The sequence below is a fragment of the Alligator sinensis genome, unplaced genomic scaffold, assembly GCF_000455745.1.
Source record: "Alligator sinensis unplaced genomic scaffold, ASM45574v1 scaffold312_1, whole genome shotgun sequence".
NCBI lineage: Eukaryota > Metazoa > Chordata > Crocodylia > Alligatoridae > Alligator > Alligator sinensis.
In genome coordinates this window covers 2,665,562-2,687,562 of record NW_005842029.1, presented here as the reverse complement: position 1 = coordinate 2,687,562, position 22,001 = coordinate 2,665,562, and the positions used below count along the sequence as shown (strand labels likewise).

The 22,001-nt window shown below is 44.4% G+C and overlaps 1 protein-coding gene across 4 annotated transcripts in view; it reads left to right on the top strand.

The window, feature by feature from the left end:
- WWC3 (WWC family member 3) overlaps positions 1 to 22,001 on the top strand; it is a 126,382-nt gene that overhangs the window by 91,681 nt on the left and 12,700 nt on the right. For all 4 annotated transcript variants that reach the window (XM_025202527.1, XM_025202526.1, XM_025202528.1 and 1 more), the window contains 6 exons: positions 1,715 to 1,789; positions 5,563 to 5,649; positions 7,056 to 7,248; positions 11,802 to 11,969; positions 13,613 to 13,764; positions 16,239 to 16,398. In XM_025202527.1, the coding sequence (XP_025058312.1) occupies positions 1,715 to 1,789; positions 5,563 to 5,649; positions 7,056 to 7,248; positions 11,802 to 11,969; positions 13,613 to 13,764; positions 16,239 to 16,398 (835 nt within the window). The remainder of the gene's footprint in view (positions 1 to 1,714; positions 1,790 to 5,562; positions 5,650 to 7,055; positions 7,249 to 11,801; positions 11,970 to 13,612; positions 13,765 to 16,238; positions 16,399 to 22,001) is intronic.

Sequence of the window (22,001 nt, the reverse complement as noted above, 5' to 3'; positions counted from 1 at the left end):
GGGCGCTATCTGCGGCTCCGTTTCCTCCCCTACACCGCAGTCCACACCTCGCCGATGTTAACTCAGGTCTATCCTAATCTTGGCCCCTTCCTGTTCTCTCTGGGCCTTCCTTCTCCGTGCCCCACTTGGGCTTCTCCGTAGTGCGACCCCCCCCCCTTCTGGGGCTCGCCGGGCCCCACTTAGGCTTCTCAATAGTGCTGCCCCCTTTCTGGGGCTTGCTGCGCCCACACTAGGGCTACTCAAACGCCCCTCTCTGCGGCTGGGGTCTATGCACCCTGTGTGCTGCGCCCGCTGGTGCTGGGGTCCTCACACTCTGCTGTGAGGCCTCCTCCATCCCCTTATAGCCTCACCCAAACCACTGGTTTAACAACAACAAAGCAAAACACACAAGCCCCTAGGCTATAACATAACTTAGAGCTACTCGGCTAAAACAACATGGCTCAACTCAGGTCAAGCTATACCTGCAGTTCGGCTTCTCCTCGCATCCTGCCTTGGAGAGCTTCTGGCTGCTGGCAGGGAACTGCCCCAGGCCTCAGCTCCGGGGCTTTATAAGGGCCAGGCCCTGCCCCTTCTGGTCAGCTGACCTGCTTTGGTCGTCCTGGCAACCCACAGCTGTGCTCCTTAGTCATTGCTAGGGCTCCTTCCCTAGCAGTTTTCCCCTCTTCAGGCACAGGGCACCTCAGTGCTCTGTGACACCTCCTCATCAGTGTCAGAAGATATTCAGAGCTCAGAACACTTACAGACACTTTGAGAGGAGAGAGGGTAGATGATTAATGGGACCGTATTATGGTCTCTGATTCACCTTGGCTACCCAAATTATCGCTAGCTGTATCTTTTCCCAACCAAGAGAGATCATGCTCTGCCTGACAGACATTGGAGGTCCTGTTCCAGTTTCTACCCACTCCTCCGTAGATGATATGGTTTCCTTAGGCATCCCTAATGAGATGCCTTTCAGAGGTACCCATTCTTCATATATACACTGGAGAAGTTAAGAAACCAGCATGCAAACTGGTGGATGTTCTCCACTGAATTCTGATGGGGGAAAGTGGCTTTTTATTTTAATAAGTCACTAAGGCTGCCCTGATTGTCCCATCCTAGTTCTGCTTCTGCCCTACATACTATAAGCTTACCCTCGGTTTCCTAGTTAAGTTTCAGATAAGAAAATGTCAATCTTATTCTGATAGTCTTGGCATGGCCAGTTCTGGTTCCAGGATCCTTGTCTCATTCAGTCAAATTCTTACCCTTCTCTTTCAACTGCCATTACTTAAAATAAGGAATATTTCTTTCAGTTGAAACAGGGTATACCAAAAATAAATATTTTGGATACAGAAATTTCAGTTTTAAGCACTTTAAGAAAGTTACACTTGTTCCTTTATTAGATATAATTTCATATCAAGTATTTGTTCCTGTTTTACTTTGTGAGTATATAGTTCACAAAATTTAAATAAAGCTGTTAGCCTCTAACATTATTATTTTAGTCATAAGCATTTCATCAGCTGAGAAGAAAAATTAAATTGATAGTAATTTTTTTTAAACTAGCAAGTCAGGCTATTTGATAGGACTTGCTAAATAGTGTTTTACATGAGCAAGTCACAAAACAAATTACGTTTTGCATTATGCAGATTCTGTATGCATTTTAATCATAAAATAAAGTCCTGCTATAAATCAGTGTGTGATTTACAGTTGTCATCTTTTCTTTTATTTCTTTCTTTAGGAATGAGGATGTTGAAGAACCTGTTTATAGTGATGCTACCAGTAGTGAAGAGCCACAAATACATGTTGGATTTCTGTGAGTAATGACAGCATCTGATTCTTGTTAGATCCTGCCTACCAGGATTCTCATCCCTGACTCTTAACTTTCAGTACACCTTGTCAAAGAACAGCAGTAGCAGGTTGTGAAGTTAAGCCAGGCCTTTTGCTAGATGCTGTGGACTATCCCCTGCAGGGTGTATATGCTGCCTCTTTCTATCTTCCTATTAATTTTCCTTTTGACAATTATTTTTCCTGCTATGTTTCCAGTGTTATTTTGATCGTTTGCACTGCTTCTTTGAATAAAGAAGTGAGGGGGTGTCTGTGTTTGAAGTCATCACCTGTGCGATCACAGTAAAAGGTAGATGTTAGGCTTTCCCCCTCATGTTTCCCTTTTACTGTACAGGTCCAGCTGGTGAGTTGGGTGTGCCTGGGGTAGGTTACAGCATACAGTACTTTGGAGGTTCGAAGCAAGTACTGTTTGTTTGTTAAGCAGCTCAGAGAGCCTATCATAACTTTAAACAGGCACATAAAGCTGCCCAAAGTTTTGCTGTGGCCTCTCTCCAGTCCTCAGAAAGTGTTTCCCCATGGTTTGCAAGTTCTCTTCTGCATCCTGATGAGCACAACACAGAATCTCATTTTGTGACTATGTGTCAACATTTTTGTTCAGTTTTCAAATTCATGATGATACAAAAGAAATTAATGTCTTGTACGGTTATGAATCCTACTCAAGAGTGTAGACCCAAGTAAACTGTAGATGATGTCCCATGTAAAGTAAGGAATATGTTTTCTGAAGTCAGCCCTACACAGATCTTGTACCAGTTAAACTACCAATATTTCAGTTTCAAAATAATTATATTGGCTACTGTGGACAAAGTTATAGTATCATAAATGTGCCTTATGTCAGTACAACTTATTCCCCTTCCTTTATGAAAATAGCTTAAAGTATGCCTGTTAATTCAAGTTCATCTGCATTTATTGCTTGAATTTCATAGATAATGTTGCCGGGATATATTTGGTAGTCATGTTGGTCTGAGACGAAAAGAAATACAAAACTCTAAAACTCTTGGTTCAGAGATTATATTTATTAGACTAACTAAGAAATTGCAAAAAGTGATAAAGCTGCTGGGGTATATATTAGAGTCCTTTCAAAAGGAGAACTTTTCAAAAAGGGCAGCTATTATGTTCTAACTGCTACTGCAAACAAGCTGAGAGTACTGTGTCCAGTCCACATCTGAAATAGTGTCCAGCTTTGACCTCCTGCTGTGGTGAGGTGGGCAGAGCCGGCCCGCAGGCCCCAGCCGGCAGCGAGGGGAGGGGAGCTGCTTACCCCTGTGGGGTCCGGGGGAGCGGCCCTGCGTGGGAGGCCAAGCAGTGGCCACTGGCACTGCTGGCCCACGCCTATCTCCTCACCCACCCACTTCAAGCCAGCCCCGCTGCCCTGCCCCACAGCAAGGTGGCACCTGCTCCCCCGGCCAGTTTCCTCCCAGACACTGCAGCTCTCCGGGCCCAGCCGCCCACACATGAGGCCCGGGGGGGCCGCTTCTCATGTGCTGCTGGGGCGGGAGGAGCCCAGCCGGGTCTGCACTGGCCAACAGAAGCGGCACGTTGGCCCCTTTGGGAGGGGCGGAGCCTGCACTGGTCAGTCCCGAGTGGCACAAGGCTCCGCCGGCGCTTCTGCTGCCCGGTGCAGACCTGGCCTACCTCCTCCCATCCCCAGCAGCACATGGAAAGCCGGCTTCAGCTGCATGCTGCTTTTCCTGGCTGGTGCCGACCCGGTTCTGCCCAGGCGGGTCCTGCACCTCCTGCAGCACCATGTCAACTCGTCAACTAGCACCATGTCGACCCCTGCAACTTCATTGGTGTCAAAGGTCACGTGACATCACTTCCTGATACGATAACACTTCCTGTGATGTCTTTGAATATGGCTCCCTGGCCCACTGGGTGATAAAGTTCGTGATCCAGCCTCACATTCAAAAAGGTTGGACACCCCTGCTATACGGATTTCCCTCACATAAAGCAAACCCACTTTATAATGTAACAAATAGGGATAGGTTCCCAAGGTGCTGAGGGAGGGAGTGAGGCTGGGACTAGGGAAGGGGCGGGGGGAGGTGTGCCAAGCACCAGAAAGAGCCCAGTGCTCCCGGATCTGGACATGGGATGACAGCAGACTGCTGCTGCAGGCTGGAGCTGGTGGTGGCACTGGGCTGTTTCTGGTGCTTGATGCACTCACCCCGAATGCCAGGAAAAATCAGCTTGGCGCCACCCCTGGCCCCAGCCTGCAGTGGCAGCCTGCTGTCATCTGGTACGCAGATCCAAGGGTATGCATTTCTGGTGCAGCCCCAGGAATGGCACCCCTCCCCCCGCCCCTTCCCTAGTCCCAGCCTCATTCCTTCCTTCCCTCACCACCTGGGAACGTACCCCTATCTGTTAGGGCTGTCTGAAGCTTTGGTAGCCAATTCAGCGGCCGAACCTCCAAATCTGAATTGGCCGGATCAAATCGGAACAGTGATTCAAATCACCGAATTGAATCACTGTCCCTCAAATCACCTGAATCCGAATTGAATACTTGCTGCTTTGCACAGGCCCACTAGAGAGGTGGTAGATTCTCCATTGTTGGAGGTTTTTAAGGCCCAGCTAGACAAAGCCTTGGCTGGGACGATCTAGTTGGGGATGGTCTCACTTTGAGCAGGAGGTTGGACTAGATGCCCTTCTGAGGTCCCTTCCAACCCTAATTTTCTATTATTCTAATGATCCAAAACTGTTTAACATTACTTGATCCAGGGGCAAAAGTTGTAGTGGTTTTGCTATATTTGAATCATTGCCACCGCTAAAGGTGACTACAACATTGAAATGTTTCTATCAGAATGGCATAGGAATGAGTGTATGTGGCTGGAACAGTTCCTTTTGAAGCAGATCTAAATGCATTTAACTTGGAAATGTTTCAGTTGTTACATATGTCAGCATCGTCAGTCTAGCTGATGTAATTTTATAATGTACTTCCTGTTACTATGATAGCTGTAATCGTTTAGGATGCAAACTCAATTTAACCGTATGTACAGAAGAGTTCTGTTTGACTGCACACAGAGTACTTTATTCCTTGCTTTCCCTTCCTTTCCTCTTTCCTCCTTTCTATCCTTCCATCTACTATATTTACCTGATTCCAAGATTACTTCAAATTTAGAACAACTCCCCACCCCCAAAGAAACTGAATTCTGTATGTAGAAAATTTTAATTTGTTACAGTTTTCTATGTATAGAATCTAAGTATTAGAGGTTGTCTGAAATTCATCCCCAACACCACTGCAGTGGGGAAAGTAATACCAGGGAGGCAAGTAGCAGCAAGGGAGCAGGCAGCATGGGAGACAGGAAGTGGGAGAAGTCAAGCAGCCTGACCCCTTTGCTACCCCTGCTACCTGCTTCTCTGGTTCCTGGTTCCCACCCCCACGGTGCTGCACAACCTGGCATCTGCCCTTCACCCACTTGCTTCCCTGCTTGGCTCTGTCTGCTGCTTTCCCCTTCCCTGCCACCATTTACCCTCAATTGTGGCTCTAGTTCTGACCCTGTTTTGACTTGGGTCATGGAGCACATGGTAATACTGGCCCCCAAGGGTAGTGACAGAAGCATGTCTGGCATTGGGATCAGGTACGGGGCCACACCTACTGTGTCCCCTGGGCTGGAGCCAAGACAAGGCTCCAGCCCAGGACATTTTGGATGGTGGAAAAAACCTTGTCTTGGATTTGAGTAAATGCAGTAAATTTGTCCAGCTAAATAATGAAGTGTGGGTAACTTAATTGAGCAATTTATTTTCCAGGCATGATAGTGAAAGTGAGTGTCTTCTAGTCCATGTGTTACAGCTGAAGAATTTTACTGGTCTTGTTGTGAAAGAACGCTGCAAAATGTAAGCTCATATTGCACCAGAAGCATGATTATTGCTTATTTTTTGCCTGTTCCTAAATATGTAATTAATATAGCCAGGTGCTTTTAATGTAAAATGAGACAGCGTTTTGGAAGGTATGCAAAACATCTTCATTGCTCTTAGGTCTGTCTTGTTGTAATAATGTTTCTGAATGTGAAGAAGTAACTGTTATGGAAACCTCTTTATTTATCATGGCAACATTCTACTTATGCAAGGACATAGTGTTGGGAGCTCTAATAATCCATGTCTAGTTCCATCATCTTCATCAGAAATGAGAACAAATTCATAACTACTTTTCTGTTACCCTCCCGTACCCCTCCCTTCTCCCAAATACCCAGTCTTACAGTAGAAGATATTTATTGTAGTTGTTACCCCTAAAATATAACTTCTCTCCAGCATTACATTATGTGAAGAGCTACAAGATAAAAGTCTTGTAGTTTTCACAACTTTTTAAATGTACCATCGTAATAATAATTGAATAATATAGCTATATTCCTTTTGGTTGATACCCAGAAAAATAGTTTATTTCTCTGGGTTTTGTGACTGCAGATCCTGTTTGAAATAAAACCCAGATTGTTAAATTGATTTCAACAAAGAAATTAGCTGAGTGTCAGTATGAAAAATTTATGAAAATTCATCACTTTGTTGTAAACTATTTTTTTCCCAGTACAGTTGTTAAATTAGCATAAACCCTACTGAGTGAGAGTTTTTTCTGATAACTAGATTTGTTTTCTACCCACTGGAGGTCCAGTTAAAAATAATTTAAATGGGTTTGTGTCCTAAAGCTACACAAATGCATGTGTGGTCACAGAGTAACAGGGCTATGGGGTGCTCTCCACCCAGTGCTGCCGCCACCCGGCTCAGGTGCAGCCCTAGCTTACCCCCCTGCGCTGAGACAAGCCCAGCATCACCCCGAGCGGCAGCGGCAACCCGGCATCGCCCCACTCACAGATCTGGGAGGCGCACACCCTCCGTGCCTCCCCCAGGGGTGCACACAGTGAAGGGGGCTGCCCCCCAGTGAGCTACTCACAGCTCTGTCCCATGCACTGACCCAACTGGGCAGTGTCTGCCTCTGCCCCAGCACTGCTCCCTAACTGCAGAGGCCTTGATCTGCCTTCTTCCCTCCCACGCCCCTTCCCTCCCCTCCCCTCCTCCCTCCCCCTTACCAGCCAGACGCTGCTAACCAAGGTGCCGGGCTGCATATCGGGTAGATATTGGCCAGTATGGCTGGTTAATAATCAGCCATCGGTATCAGCCCAAGGAAACTTTATCGGTGCACCCCTGTTTCTTGTTATTGTAGAGTTTGAGTTTTAGCAACATTTAAAAAAAGCAAACCCCAAAATAAAAACCGTGACCCTGAGTTTATTTGTTTCATTTGCTGTTCCTAGTCATGTTAGAGTTTACTTGCCACCGCTGGAGTCAGGCACACCAACTACGTACTGCTCCAGAGTTTTAGAATTCCAGTCTCCGTTAATTTTTAATGAAGTTTTCCGAATCCCTGTGCCCTCAAGCGTGTTGAAATTAAAATCGCTGCAATTGTATATCTGTTCAGTTGACCATCAGCAACAAGAAGAATTGTTGGTAAGTAGTTCCATTTTGCCTGAAGTACAGTCTTGGAATGCTTTGTTAAATGTTCCTTAGCAAAACTACTGAATTTTATCACATAACACACACGCACCTTTTCCCCAAAAAGCAGCTACTGGAAATTGGACTGTTCGCTGTATGCAGGAAATAGAGTAAAATCAGTTTCTGCCACTCCAGGTGAAACTGCAAGTAAAATATGTAGTGATCCACAGGGAGCAGAACGATGTGTAGGTTTGGCTCTCTAGCTGCTGCTACTCACTCACTACAGAAAAAGATTATTATTATTATTTTTTATCATTATGCCTTTAAAAGCAAGCTGTGTATGTGAAAAAATGTGGCATATTCCATGTAGCTGAAAGCAGTGTTTCTTAACCTGTGGGTTCATGACCCAAAAGTGGGTCTCAAGAAGATTTTAAAGAGTTGCGGGGCGGTCTAAGAGAAACACTGCAAGGCTGCATGGAGCCAGCACACAGTGTGGGGGTGTGGTGAGGACAGCCAGGCAGCATAAAGCATTGGCAGAGAGATGGAGGGGGCCGGATGCAGCAGCTGGAGGGGAAAGAGGGAGGGGGCGGGATGCAGCAGGTGGAGGGGGGAGAGAGAGAGAGAGAGAGAGAGAGAGAGACTCTGTGGGTCAGGAACTGAGTGGTTCACAGCAAGCTGATGGTTATATTAATGGGTCCCAGTATGAAAGAGGTTGAGAACCACTAGTCTAAAGCAGCAGTGTCCAACTCACCCCATCCCCTTAGGGTGCATGTGGACTGTGGAGCTCCTCCCTGTCTTGGTCTGGACCCAGCAGCGATGGAGCAGGGAGTAGTGCAAGTGGCAGCACTGCATTGGCACAGTTGTTGCTCACCCCTGTACTGCAGAAGGTCCTTCCCAACATGGCCCCATAGCCTGGAGTTCTGCAGCAGTCTTTGTCCCCCGTTCTCCGCACCTCTTAATTCTCAGGCCTACCAGAAGCTGTGGAAGTTGGAGGAGACAGTCCCATGAGCCAGACACAGCCCATGGGCTGTATGGTTGACACTCCTTGTTTAAAGATGCGAGAGAGCTAGGAGCATAGGAGAAGTACAGAATCTTAAAATGATGGGTTCATAAAGGAACTTCTTTATGAATTAAATGCACTTGTGACTATTTTTCCTTGCAGGTAAGCATCCATTGCCTGTTTGATACTTGTCTAATAAATAGGGACCTACTTAAATCATGGCAAGGCAAAGTATTTTTCACAGCTCACTTGTGGAGCGCAGAGCTGATTTCACAGGCATTTTGTGGTGGCCCCAGTATCTCGGTCCTGATCAGTAGAGAGGTCTTGTCCATCAGTATGGATTGGCAGAGAGGCCCTGGCAGGGAAAGGAGGGATGAAGGGGCAGTTGCCATATTCTCTGCTGCCCTTCTCTGCTTTCCCTCCCAGCAGTAAGGACTGCTGGCTCCCATTGGGGAGTCAGCATTTTATTCTTATCAAATTTTTTTGTTGTTGATTTTGTGGAAAATCCCCAATTTCAGTTTCCACAAAACTGCGAATTAAGTAGGTCCCTACTAGTAAATAATACATTATTTTTTATCTGATAAGGACAGGATTTTCAAAACCAATTTTTCCTCTTCAGTTGTCTGTGAAAATCTCCATGCAAAATGTTTAAAGAAACAAGCTAAAAATTAAGTCATAGCATTGAAATCCTGGGGATTTCTACTCGTTTAGTTAACTTGATTTAAAATTTATTTGATTCAGTTGTGTAGTTTTCTCTGGTCCTGCCTAAGCTATAAAAATAAGGTTTTTTTTTTTTAACAAATATAACTAACACACAGTTTAACTACATTTCAGAAGTGTGTCAGGTTCTTGTAAGGGGATGTTTTCTAAGTATAGAGAGGACCAGAACAACTCAAGGATTTTCTGTGCTGGAAATTTTTGTCACTGAGTGTTCTTATATTGTGAAAGCAGCAAACCACTCCTGTTAGTGTGCACTAGTACACTGATATAGCTTATTCTGACTCAGAATCCAAAATGAGTTTTATCAGTATGGGTATGAACAAAGTGGGGACTTAACATAGAATAACCAATGCACAGTAACTGTTGATATGCCTACAGTTGTTCCGGGGTTGGTAAAAGCTAAACAAGATAGCTTACCCTTGGTTTGTACAGGGTACAGGCTTTCATTTGTTTGTAGTCAAGTAACTTGATTGTTTGCCTATGCCAGTGATTCTCAACCAAGGTGTCATGACAACATGGGGTGCCTCAAGGTCCTTTCAAGAGTGCCTCAGGATGCCACACAATATTAGCACTGTTAGGTTTGCAAAGATGATTCAAGAGAGAAACCCTGAGATTTCAAATAGAAATCCACAGCATAGAAAAACTGCTTTTTAAATTGTTCTGTAGTCAAAAAATGAAAACCGAAGAGCTGCCACAAAGTCTATCCAGGGGTGCCTTGGGTCTAAAAAAAGTCTGTACCCTAAGGTATAGATTTAGGCACCATTATGCTAGCTTAATTGTATCAACCATAGGGCTTTTACTGATACGTCTGCATAGGAAAAAATTCTACCCCTATTGAGTTATAATAGAATTTTACGTGTAGGCCTGGCCTGATACAGAAATCTCTTTTCCTGCAGTGGCTATAAAATGGCATTTGAAGGCATGTGAACAAATATTAACTAAAGTTTGCTAAGAACACCACACTTCTCTAATCTGCATGCAGGCTTATTTCTAGCTAAATATTACAGTTATCTTTCTCTGTTAAGTTGACTTGAAAAGTATGTAATGGAAATACATTATGCTGTTTTAGTTGTTTGTTCCTCCTCTGTTTTTCTGTGCCCAGAGTGGTGACTTTCTGTAGTACAGTTCCAACATCCATTCCAGTAAAATAACAGCCTTCTGCATGCCTTTGATCCAAGTGTCAGGCTCACCTTTCTCTGCCATTTGTGAGGGTGGCTTTCTCTGCACTTAGACAGTGCTGGTTAATGATTCTCTCAATGAAAGTAGTCAAGACTAAGTGCAAAAAACATTTGTACAAATTAGGGGGGGAAGTATGAAATGCTCTATCAACTTGTCCAATACTTCATGTATGGAGAAAGGAAATAAAAATATTAAAGTTACTGAACCACTTCCACCTTACAGTTAGACTCAACTAATCATCTGTGTTTGTCAGAGCTGTCTCCTAGAAGAACGTTTGTGCCTAAACAGAAAAAACAAGTTAAAACTCTCCACCGTTGATGGAAGGGTGACACAATTTAGATAATGTGGCTTTGCTTCTCGCATTATGCCAAATTAAATATCAGTGGTGGAACAAGACAAGACACACTTTTTTGAACAGTCAACAAATATAAAAAAAATGATAGTGTCTTCCTTTTGGTACACAGTATATTGATACAATAATTATATATTCTATTACGTTTCTAATGTGACATTATTCTTTGTTCATTTCAAAAGCATTTGTCCATTGTCCCCTTTCCACCTGTTTAAACACTGCCCCAGGGAACTGACATGGTAGCAAAATAAAATAAGTATTTTACATATTTTCTGATGAACCCTTTTTTTAATTTGAATACAGTTTCTATATATGTTCATATCCTTCTGTATTGTTAAAGACATTGTACTTTATCATAATTGATCTTTTCAATAATAATAAAACTCCTCTTCCAGTTAAATCATATATCCAGCTGCTAGGTCACTAGTATAGGAGTAAAACCATTCCACTGAGAACTGAATGAGGGTATAAATTGTAGGTAGGTGAATTACAGGCTCTACAATTTTTAAAATTATGTACAGAGAAGGAAATGAAAGAAAACTGTATATGTTCAGTCACCTCAATTTTGTATCTAATGCAGTACTAGACAGACATGCCATATAGACCCACATAATAGAATAGGTCACTTTAGATTTTGATAGCTCTAAAAATGCTTTAGAAAAATGTTGTGTTGGTGCCCTATTTGGCTTTACAATGTATAACGAAAGCTGGAAAATTCTATTTCTTGGTACTTACCTTGCAATTCCAGTCTTCCAGCATATGTCCCTACCATCTTTCCACTTGCCTGGAGGAAGACAGTCTTGAGGCCTGGACAACTGTTAGAATTACATCAGAGAGACCTTTCAAATAAAACATGACCAATTGATTTTTTTTTTTATTCAATGGCTTGACATTTTTTTTTTTTACTTAATGACAATGTAGCTCATATATATATTACACACACACACACACACACACACACACACACGTGTGTGTGTGTGTGTGTGCGCGCGCAGAATTTGATATAAAATATCAAAAGCTGAAAGTGATAATAGCACCATCCCCAGTCAGTATCAAGGAACTCAGTTTTAGTAGTATGAATTAAAAAGTGCTGGAGACCCCTATTAGATGGGAAAGAAGTTAAGAAGAAAATAAGACATGTTTGTTTTTCTAACACTCTAAAGAAGCAGAGAAAAGCAAGAATCTCCTGCCACCCTCTGCCCACCACTTCTGCAAGCTATAAGTATTAGTTTTGACAAAGTATTTCAGTTAAATGGACTAGGTTTGAAAGTGTCTGTTTTTTGATTGGTTGACTTCAGTTGGTGTAATGTTTTACAGGGCATTGCTCAAATCAGCCTGGCTGATTATGAGAGTTCCAGGGAGATGCAGCTTCACTGGTACTCTGTCCAGATATTCACTGGTTCAGACCCACAAGGGGCAAAGGACAAAAGCCAGTGTGAAGAAAATACTCCGCAGTGTTCTGGAAATACAGCTACAGTGAAAACGGTATGGCAATGAAGGAATGTTTTTATTGTTTTTGTTTTTTAAATACTGTAAACAGATGCTCACTTTCTGTAAACTTGTTTGCTTCTGTTTCTGTGCGAAATTAACTGCAGAGACTCACATTTTAAGTTTGTTTTTTGTTCGAGTCTCTGACATTTGAATGAAAAATGTGTATCACCTATTATAGTGATCATTAATTTAAGTGGTTATTTGATTTACATGCCACTCTCCATAGAAAAGACTGAGGGTGGCTCACAGTAAAAAATAAATACATCACAAAACCAGATTTCCTAAACCAGGGGTGTCCATTTTCAGTGCATCTGGGGACCACCTCTCCTCATACCCTCTTCTCTTCTGCTGCCATATAAGTGTTTGGCCCCCTAGTGGGGTCCCCCTACTCCCCACCACGCAGGCAGCCCCAGCAGTGTACAGCCCCCGATTTCCAGGTCCCCTCTCCCACTGTGTGGCCGTGGAATAGGCAGCTGCAGAAGCCTGCAGTCTGCCAGTTGATCAGCTGTGTCCCAAACTGTACTCCAAGCAATACCCAAAACATAACTTGCCTCCATTATATGTGGGCAAATGATCTAAACAAAGCTGCATGGTTATATTGAGTCTTGAAGAAAGATTTTTTTTAACCCGGAAATTATTTAAATAAACTTATCATTTATATCAATGGTGCTCAACCTCCAGCCCTCAGGCCAGATTCAGCCCACAGAGGCATGTCATTCAGCCCATGGGGCTGCTCAACAGTCTGGAAATTTGATTGGCAGGGGAGCAGTGGCAGCATTAATTGCCTCTCCCCAGCCACCAAATTTCTGGATATGTGGAGAGCCCTGCAAGCCAAATGACATGGTCCTGCATGATTGATCACACCAGAGCATGGAATTCCTCAGCCTCTGTATCTGGCATGTGGGGCTAAGCCAGCACACCGGATAGCACCTGCAGCCTGACCCTGCACACCAGCCATGACTTGGACCAGGCCTCTGGCCTGATCCCATGTGTGGAATCTGGTCTGCAGGCTCAGTTAAGTTGATCCCCACTGATTCATACTACAGTAAAAAAATCAAAATGGGGTTGAGAACCACTGAATGCTTTGTAATACTGGAGGAATCATTGTGCTGTATCATACAATGAAGTTCAATGTGAGCATTTTGCAATATTGCATATTGCATTTTGCAGTAAAAGAAGTATAGTTACTTTTACCATAAATGTTGCTGCATTGACTTGGCTCTGAAAAAGAATGAATACTTTTTTGTGATTTGCTTTAGCTGAACAAACTAATAATCAAAAATCTGAAAATGTTTGTCTTGGAAATAAATCATAAGTCTTATGCAACTTTTCATAGCCCATTAAAAGTAAGGGTTTTGTATATGGCTTAATACATATGTTTGTGCTTAACTTCAGCTAATCCTGTTAAGTATATATTATTTAATTTTAAAAATAAATGTGAAACATTCATTCTTTTCTAATGAAAGTCTTACTCTTGTGGAAGTTTCAGTAACTGAGTAATCACTTAGTAACAAAATCATAATTTAGGACACGCACTTGTTCTGAGTCATATGGTGACAATTCTTTCACTCTGAATAATACACAAAAATTAAGTTTTAGTTAAAGCAGTGTCATTTGAAGTCTAGTTTTACTTTCAGGATGCAGTGACGGCCCTTTTAGCAAGGACCACAGCCCAGCTGGAAGCAGTGGAGAGAGAATTGGCAGAGGAGCGTGTGAAATTGGAGTACACAGAGGAAGAAATCCTAGAGATGGAAAGAAAGGAAGATCAGGCAGAAGCTATATCAGAGAGGTAAAAATATTAGTTAAAATATGGAGCGCACATAATTTGTAAGGTCTTGGCTGAAGCTTTTGGCTATTTTCTCAAACATGACTACAAAAAAAGGGAGTTCTGTGCTTCCTGTTTGTATTCAACTCTGTTCTCCTGTTTTATCATTGCAGGTGCATATATTTAATTTGGTTCATCTCCTGTTTAGATAACAGTCTACCTCCTAGGAAAAGCTAGATTGCTACAAAGTAAACTTTATCTTGACAGTGAAATCTTTTTTTCCCCTGCCCTCTCTATACACATAGGGGGTAAACTGTATAACATTGTTCTTTGGTAGTTAGAATTATAGAAAACTAGGGTTGGAAGGAACCTCAGAAAGTCATCTAGTCCAGCCCCCTGTTCAAAACAAGACCATCCCCGACTAGATCATTCCAGTCATAGATTTCACGGACATTAGGGCTGAAAGGGACCTGAAGATCATTGAGTCCAGCCCCCTGCCCCAGGGGCAGGAAGTCAGCTTGAGGCACAGGATCCCAGCAAGATAAACATCCAGTTGACTGTTAAAGGAGTCCAGAGTAGGTGCTTGCAGGGCTTTCTCAATCCGGGTCTTAAAAACTTCCAAGAAAGGAGATTCCATCACCTCTCTTGGTAACCCATTTCAGTGTTTCACCTACCTCCTTGTGTGAGAGAGTTTTTCCTAGTCTCCAGCCTAAACTTTCCTTCCTGCAACCTGACACCATTGCTCCTTGTTCTGTCATCTGCCCAGGACACTTGAGAAATAGACAGGTCCACACAGGTCTGGTTCTGAAGACTCACAGCTCAAAAAGTGGTAAGATTTTGTTGCCAGGGCCTGAGTTGAGGGCAAAATTTATGCTTTTTACTTGGGGAACAGGAGAATGACAAGATAATGGTAGAACAAAGTCAAAGTGCATGTAATTGTCCTTTAATTAGAGGGTGTCTGACACCCAAATGACCTGAGCAGTTACTAAAGATGAGCAATTTTAGAAATAGACATAGTAGCATGTATTAGCAGAACCTAGTTTACTAACAAGGAAGAACTTGCCAGGTGTTCAGCTGCAGCAATTTTTGGACCCCATTACATGTTTATGTTAAAATGCAAACACATAGGATCATGCAGTGAGGCCCCAAGGCTTTTCAGTCGTTAGCATTTCAAACTAGAGCATTTATTGATTTTGAGTTTTCAGTAATCTGAACTATGGTACCCATTTTTGTATACTTAACCATAGAAGAATTCAACACAAAGATGTTGTGTTCTCAAGATACTTTGAAAAGTGATGAGACTGGCGATTCCTATTCCTCTGTATTGATTGATAAGATGCCTTTAGCAATTATATTCAAGAATGGAGCACCATTTTGCCATCCCCAGCCTTTGAAAGAAAGCTTTATCAGCAGTTTGACTTGGCTTTTCAAACCGTGATACTTTGACTTTCTCTTTTTCTTTGTAATTGAGGACCAGAGTAGATAAGTCATATAAGTTCCAGGTTGTCCATTTTTTAAATTTGTTATAACACTGCTGGAATTCCTGTAGGAAACCAGGCATGTAGTTGGTCTGTGAGATAAGACCCATGGAATAAGTTTGTTTAGTTACTGATTCTTACAAAGATACAACTTTAACAGTTTCACCAAAGACGAACATTACTATTTTTCCTTCAGAAAGTTAGGTGGGCCACCTCCAAGTGGCTTAGGATATAGTGTCAGTATCATGATATTAAATTATCTGTACTATAAGTCTAACTAACATGGCTGTCCCCTGTTAGTAAGAAAGGGGGCAGGTTCCACAAAAGTGGACTCAGCCATTAAAAACAAAAATGTAATTTGCTTTCTATGTTTCTTGGCACCAGTAGCAGCATTCAACAGGACGAAAAACAGCAAGATGTCATGCTGCCCTGTCAGTGTGGAAAACCCACATAATTTTGATATTGATTATGACATCAGAAAATACCCTTTTATATGGCAAAGCAAATCATACCTTTTTTATCCACATTCTTCTGTCTTGTAGTTATGCAACACCCCCTTCTTCTATTATCATGAGAGACATTTAGAAAAAAGAGTAAGGTATTGGCTACTGAATACCTTAATTAGTTAATCTTATTCTTTTCTCTTTTGTAGTCAAAATATACTAATACAATTTTTTACTTGTGTGATAATTCTACTTCATATGATACTTATTCTTGAATACTGATAGATCATTGCAGTACTTTATTAGAGGTATTTTATTCTGTTTTGCTCCAAAACCATGAAGCGACTTTATGAGAAAATTAGAAAAGTTGATTCTGCCTTGGAAAAATTTAACTTTGGCTGCGTATCTCAGAGATCCATCTAGGTTAAGACTTCATTCAGAAAATGTGCATCTGATCTGTAGAAATAAAATCTTACAAATGATAAAATCTTGATTGGAAACAGAAATGAATGAAGGCATGTGATTTCTTGCAATTCCAATACAAATCTACAAGTGTCTCAAAATATTGTATCTTTAGGAGTTGGCAAGCAGAATCTGTTGACAGTGGATGTAGTAATTGCACGCAGACCAGTCCTCCCTATCCAGAGGCATGTTGTGGTGACTCACTGCATGGACATACATTTCCAGCTCAAGCAGGCCAGTACAATTCTGGAAAAGTGCAGCCCCCACCTATAAAGGTAAGTAAAGAAGATATTGCCGAAAAGCCTTCTGCACATAAGACTCGCTGTATGTTTCACCGTGATGTGCCCAAGTGGCACTTTTGTAGCCACGTAAGTGTAATTTTTGGCACTGATGCACAGCTTGTCCTGCACTTCCTTTCTTAGCATGCTGAGAAGGCTGTATGCTGGCTGCAGAGGCTCTAGGGCAGAATAGAATTGCCCAAGCACTTGCATAATGTCAGACAAGTTCCAAAGCTTTAGTCACAGAAGCCACAACTAACAAGAGTTTAATCATGAAAGAGAAGTGGGAGAAGGACCTTTCTACCTTTTATCCATGTAGCTTAGTGGCCAAAGAAAGAGCCACGTTCTAGGGTCCCCTTCACCCAGAGGTAGTTTAAATTTACATCTATCTCCCAACAAAGTTCTTTAACCAGCAAGCTAGAGCATGCTCCAGCCCTCCTCTTGAAACTGGCCAACTGGGCAGCCAGATGGGGAAAATATGTGGGGCTGGGAAGAAAAAACAGTTAGAGGGAGGGCAGCTCAGTGAGATGGATGCTGCCCTGCCCTATTGTGCTAGGGCTGGAAACAGAATACAATGTGTGCTTTAAGCATGGAAAAGTGAAATAAATTTATCCCATAGTGCAGTGGTTTTGAAACTGACTTAGAATCATAGAAAATTAGGGTTGGAAGGGAATTCAGGAGGTCATCTAGTCCAATCTGCTCAAAGCAGGACCATCTCCAACTAGATCATCCCAGCCAAAGCTTTGTCTAGCCGGGTTTTGAAACCCCCCAAGAAAGGAGCTTCCACCACCTCTCTGGGTAACCTGTTCCAGTGTTTTACTACCCTCCAAGTGAGAAAATTCTTCCTAATCTCTAACCTAAATTTTCCTTGCTGCAACTTGAGACCATTGCTCCTTGTTCTGTCATCTGCCACCACTGAGAACAGTCTAGCTCCTTCCTCTTTTGAACACCCCTTTAGGTAGTTGAAGGCTGCTATTAAATCCCCTGTCAGTCTTCTCTTCTGTAAATTAAATAAGTCCAGTTCCCTCAGCCTGTCCTCATAAGCCATGTCCCTCCACCCCCTCACCATTTTTGTTATCATCCCCTGGACTCTCTCCCATTTGTCCACATCCTTTCTATAGTTGCGCCAGGGGGGGACACTGAACACAGTACTCTGGATGTGGCCTCACCAATGCTGAACAGAGAGGAATAATCACTTCCCTTAACCTTTTGGCCAATACCTACCCACACCTACCAGTGCAGCCCAGGATGTTATTAGCCTTCTTGGCAACAAGGGCACACTGCTGGCTCAAATTCAGCTTATTGTCCACTGTAACCCCCAGGTCCTTTTCTGCAGAGCTGCTGCCTAGCCAATCAGCCCCCAGTCCATACTGATGAATGTGATTATTCCATTGTAAATGCAAGACTTTGCACTTGTCCAGTGAACTCTGCGGTTTCTCCATAGGTCACCAGGGGTTCTACAAAGAGACTGGGGGTAATGGCAGAGTAGGCTGGGAGGTGATGCGCTGCCATTGCTGGGCCAGTCTCTTGGCTCCATGTCAGTCTTTAGGGCAGAGGTGGGCAAAATATGGCCTATGGGCTGGATTTGGCCTGCCAGGCCATTCTATCCTGCCTTCAGGGCGACTCCAAAAAACAATTATTACCGGCCTGCAGCTGCCCCTCTGAAAGTTGGTGGGAGGCAGGCTTTCAGAGATCGTGCGCCATTGGACTGGGCAGGTCTGTGATTCCACCTCCTTGGGGCTCCTGGCACTCCAAATGCGATGTCTCCTAACTGGACGGCTGGTGAGTAGGGATGGGACCTCCTGCCCACAGTGGCGGGGAGGGGCATGGTGTTTGTGGGTGGGTGTGGGCCCCCTGCCATGATGTGCAGCCCCCGTCACCAGCAGCAGCAGCAGGTGGTGGGTCCTCAGGGTGCTTCTGGCCCACTACAGGCAAAGCCCCCTGGCAGCGCACACTCTGGCTGAATCCTGGGAAGTGCATGTGTCATTACATGCTGTTGCATGCCTTCAAACCAGACCAAGCTGACTCCATGCCAGCATACGGTGCTTCTGGCACTGGAGGCGGGAGCTGTGCACCATCAGGCTGGGCCAGGCTGGTTCTGTGCCTCCACATGGGGCTTTCAGTATTCCAGGGGGGAGCCGCACATAGTGGCATGGAGCCTGCCTGACCTGATGGTGCGCGACTCCCTGTGGCTCCTGGTCCATGCAGCATCAGGCTGGGCAGGCTCCATGGCTCCACATGTGGCTCCCTGCTGGAGGGCTGGAAGCCCCACATGGAGGCACGGATCTGGCCGAGCCCGATGGCATGTGGCTCCTGCCTGTAGTGCTGGGAGACCCACATGCTGGCATGGAGCCAGCCTGGTTTGGTTTGAAAATGCGTGCCAGTGGGGCTGGGCTGGGTGGGCTCTGTGCCACCACATGCTCCGGCTGAATCCTGGGAGGTGCAACGCACTGGTGGGTGGCTCTGCCTGTAGCAGGCCAGGAGTGTCCCAAGGGTCTGCTACCTGCTGCTGGTCCTGCTGCCACCGTCAGCGTGGTCTCTGCGCCATGGAAGGGACAGGGGACTGTGTGGCGGGGGGCCAAAACCCACCCCCCCCCTGTCACAGCCCCCTCCAAAAGCCCCCCACATACACATAATTTACAAAAGTAAGATTTTATTTTCAATTTTTATGCAATCATCTCTATATACGTTATACAAACAGATAAATCAGGACAAAAATAATTTTTGAAATAAAATTTAAATGTTATAGTAGATATTTGATTTTTAGTATATAATTTGGTTTTTTACAGGTTCTGAGATGGCAAACCCTGCTTCCAAAAGGGGTACTTCCAGGAGCAAGGGAGGTGGGGGGGACTTCTGGTGGCACAAGTCAGGGGTTAGGGGTAGGACTTCTGGTCTCAAGATTGCAATCAGAGGCTGGGCACATGTCAAGGGGCAGAGCTACACTTGTGGCCCTCGGCAGCTCACCCAAAGTCATAAGTGGCCCTCCAGCCAAAATAAGTAAAAGATACCACCCACCCTAAGAAATACTTGCCTGTCAAATAATTTTTGGACCATCATAGCTACAACATCAGTCTTATACTTACGTGACTTCAAGAAGTTTGAAAACGTGTTACAGTGCATTGCTAGTTCCAGTTGAATTTGCAATGTCACTTGATCTGAAAATGAAATCAGAAATGCACTGACAAGACTGACATATCAGTTGTACCCACAGTGCCTTGAAAATCATCGTGTGCGTTTTAAACTTGTTGTATTCAGTTACTGCTTTGATGAAACTGAATCTGTTCTGAGAGGACTCATTTTCTCAGTTCCACAGTGATAGATATTGGTTTCTGTATTTAAACTGTATGTGTGAATGTGCACTTGCAACTAGTAAGCGTGTTCTTCCAGTACTGTTGTGGATAAGGCCATCCTAAAATGCCAGTCCTTATAGAAATAACACATTCTTGGAAAAAAAATTAAGAGATAAAAGCTGAAACTTTAATTTGATTAATTTACCCACCCTATATTAAACTAAATGTAGCTGATTTTTCAGACCAACTTTGGCATGCTGAAACTATATAAGAAAAAGTTGTTTGTTGTTTTTTAATCAAGGAGTTGTGATAATGTAAGAGAAATTGTGTAATTTCAGGTTATGTAAATTACAGTGAAGTGAGTAGAGCTGCCTGTGTCTGCACATGTTGAGGATCTGGCTCTAAGGCTAAAAACAGACAAGCCCATATCCCACATTAAATACCTGTGCCTAATTCAAATTAAGACTTTGCCTCAAAATTGTGGCTAATTCAAGTTATTTGCTATTTAAGCCTAGTGTGTAAATGGCTGTTTTAATGTCATATCCCTGCCTAATCAGGGCCTCATTAAACTGGTTGTCTGTTTTTTAGCCTAAGATGTTGTTACCATAGGGTGCCTATAGATGTGCAGGGAAGCTGCTCCAATGCACTGTAATTACAGCACATCGGAGCAGACTTGATTAATCAAGTATGCTGGAGTATGCTCATTAGTGTGTCGAGCAGCCTCAGCATCTCATGTATCAGCATCCCTGCACTTCAGCGACAGTGGGGGCATTTTAACTAAAGCTTGTTTGATGAGTTTTAGTTAACACACCCCCACTGCCATTTTGAAGCATGGGGATGTTTGTACAAGAGAAGCTGTGAGTGCTTTAATTAGAGTGGCTCTCAGCACATGTAAAAATGCCTATAGTCTGTGAGACAGTAATGCAGGAGCATACATATTTATGTATGAGTAGTTGAGTACCCAACTCAAGGTGGCAGCCAGCCAATTTTGTGGGCAGATAAGAGGGCTGGCCAGCCTTTTCAAGGGCTTTTCATGGTAGGGGACCCCGACACCTCTGGCTGTGGGGACCCAGTGCCCCCACCCCCTGCTACTGATTGGTAGAGAGAGCTGTCCATACAGCCCCACTCCTAGTCACTGACTGGCCTAGGGCTGTCTGTCATGTGGCTCCATTCCACGCCACTGATTGGTGGAGAGGGGTTGGGTTGCATGGCAAGCAGCCCTCTCAGCTGGTCGGGGGTGGGGGGGGTGGTAGCCATTTTACCTGCTTGCCTTCATCCTGGCAGCCCTCTTTATGCCAGGCTGCACAGATAGGGGGACTGCTGGCATTTTATTATTAGTAAGCTTTTGGAGGGGGCGAGGAAGGGTTTGTTTTTTTTTTAACCTGTGAATTTCGTGATCACCTGATTTTAGAGTTTCTGCGCAATTGTGATTTGGGCATACTCATGAAAAATTTACGGCAGGGGTGGGAAACATGCAGCCTGCGGGTTGGATCCGGCCCACAGAGGGGCTTTGGCCCGCAACAGGTCCCTCAGTCCTGCCTGGCCCAGGCACTGTTCAGCCTGTGGCGTGTTCTGCTGCCCCTGGCTGCACAGTGGGGCTGGGGCGGCTCCGTGGCTGGACTCCATTTCTAGGCAGCCAAGGCGGCAGCAGCTCCTTCTGCAGCTCCACCCTGCACCCACTCTGGACTCACCCCGGTTGGAGTGGACCAGCTCTGGACCAGCCGGGACCTATGCTCATAGCCCCAACCCCAGCCTGCCCTGTGCCTGCTCCAGGCTGCCTGCCCCTTCTGCTTCCGCTGCTCAGTGTGAGTGGGCAGTCTGGAGCAGGTATGGGGTGGGCCAGAGTCGGGGCTGTGCGCATTGGTCCCAGCTTGTCCTCTCCAGCTGGGGCAAGTCCAGAGCAGGTGCTGGCCAGGCTGGGCCAGGGCTGCACACTCATCTGCTGCTGGGCACTGGTGGCAGTGGCAGGGAGGAGCCGCAGGGCATGAGGGGTCTAGGCTGTTTTGGGGTAGGGCTGACTGGTCCTCAACAACTCCCTGAAACTGCCTGTGTGGCCCGCAGGCCCAAATAATTGCCTGCCCCTGATCTAAGGAATGCCTATAGCATTTGTGTAGTACTCTTGTGAGTGCTGAGAAGTAGCACAGCTCTGCTTGCCTTCACCTAGTCCACATACATCAAACCCCAAAATGGTTGACAATGATGGGGGAGGGATGTTTCAGGGTAGCTTTACCTACTTCATTTTCAGATTTGCTACCTGCACAGTCAAAGGTGATAGATGGCTAACATCATATGCTGTGTGTGGTTGGT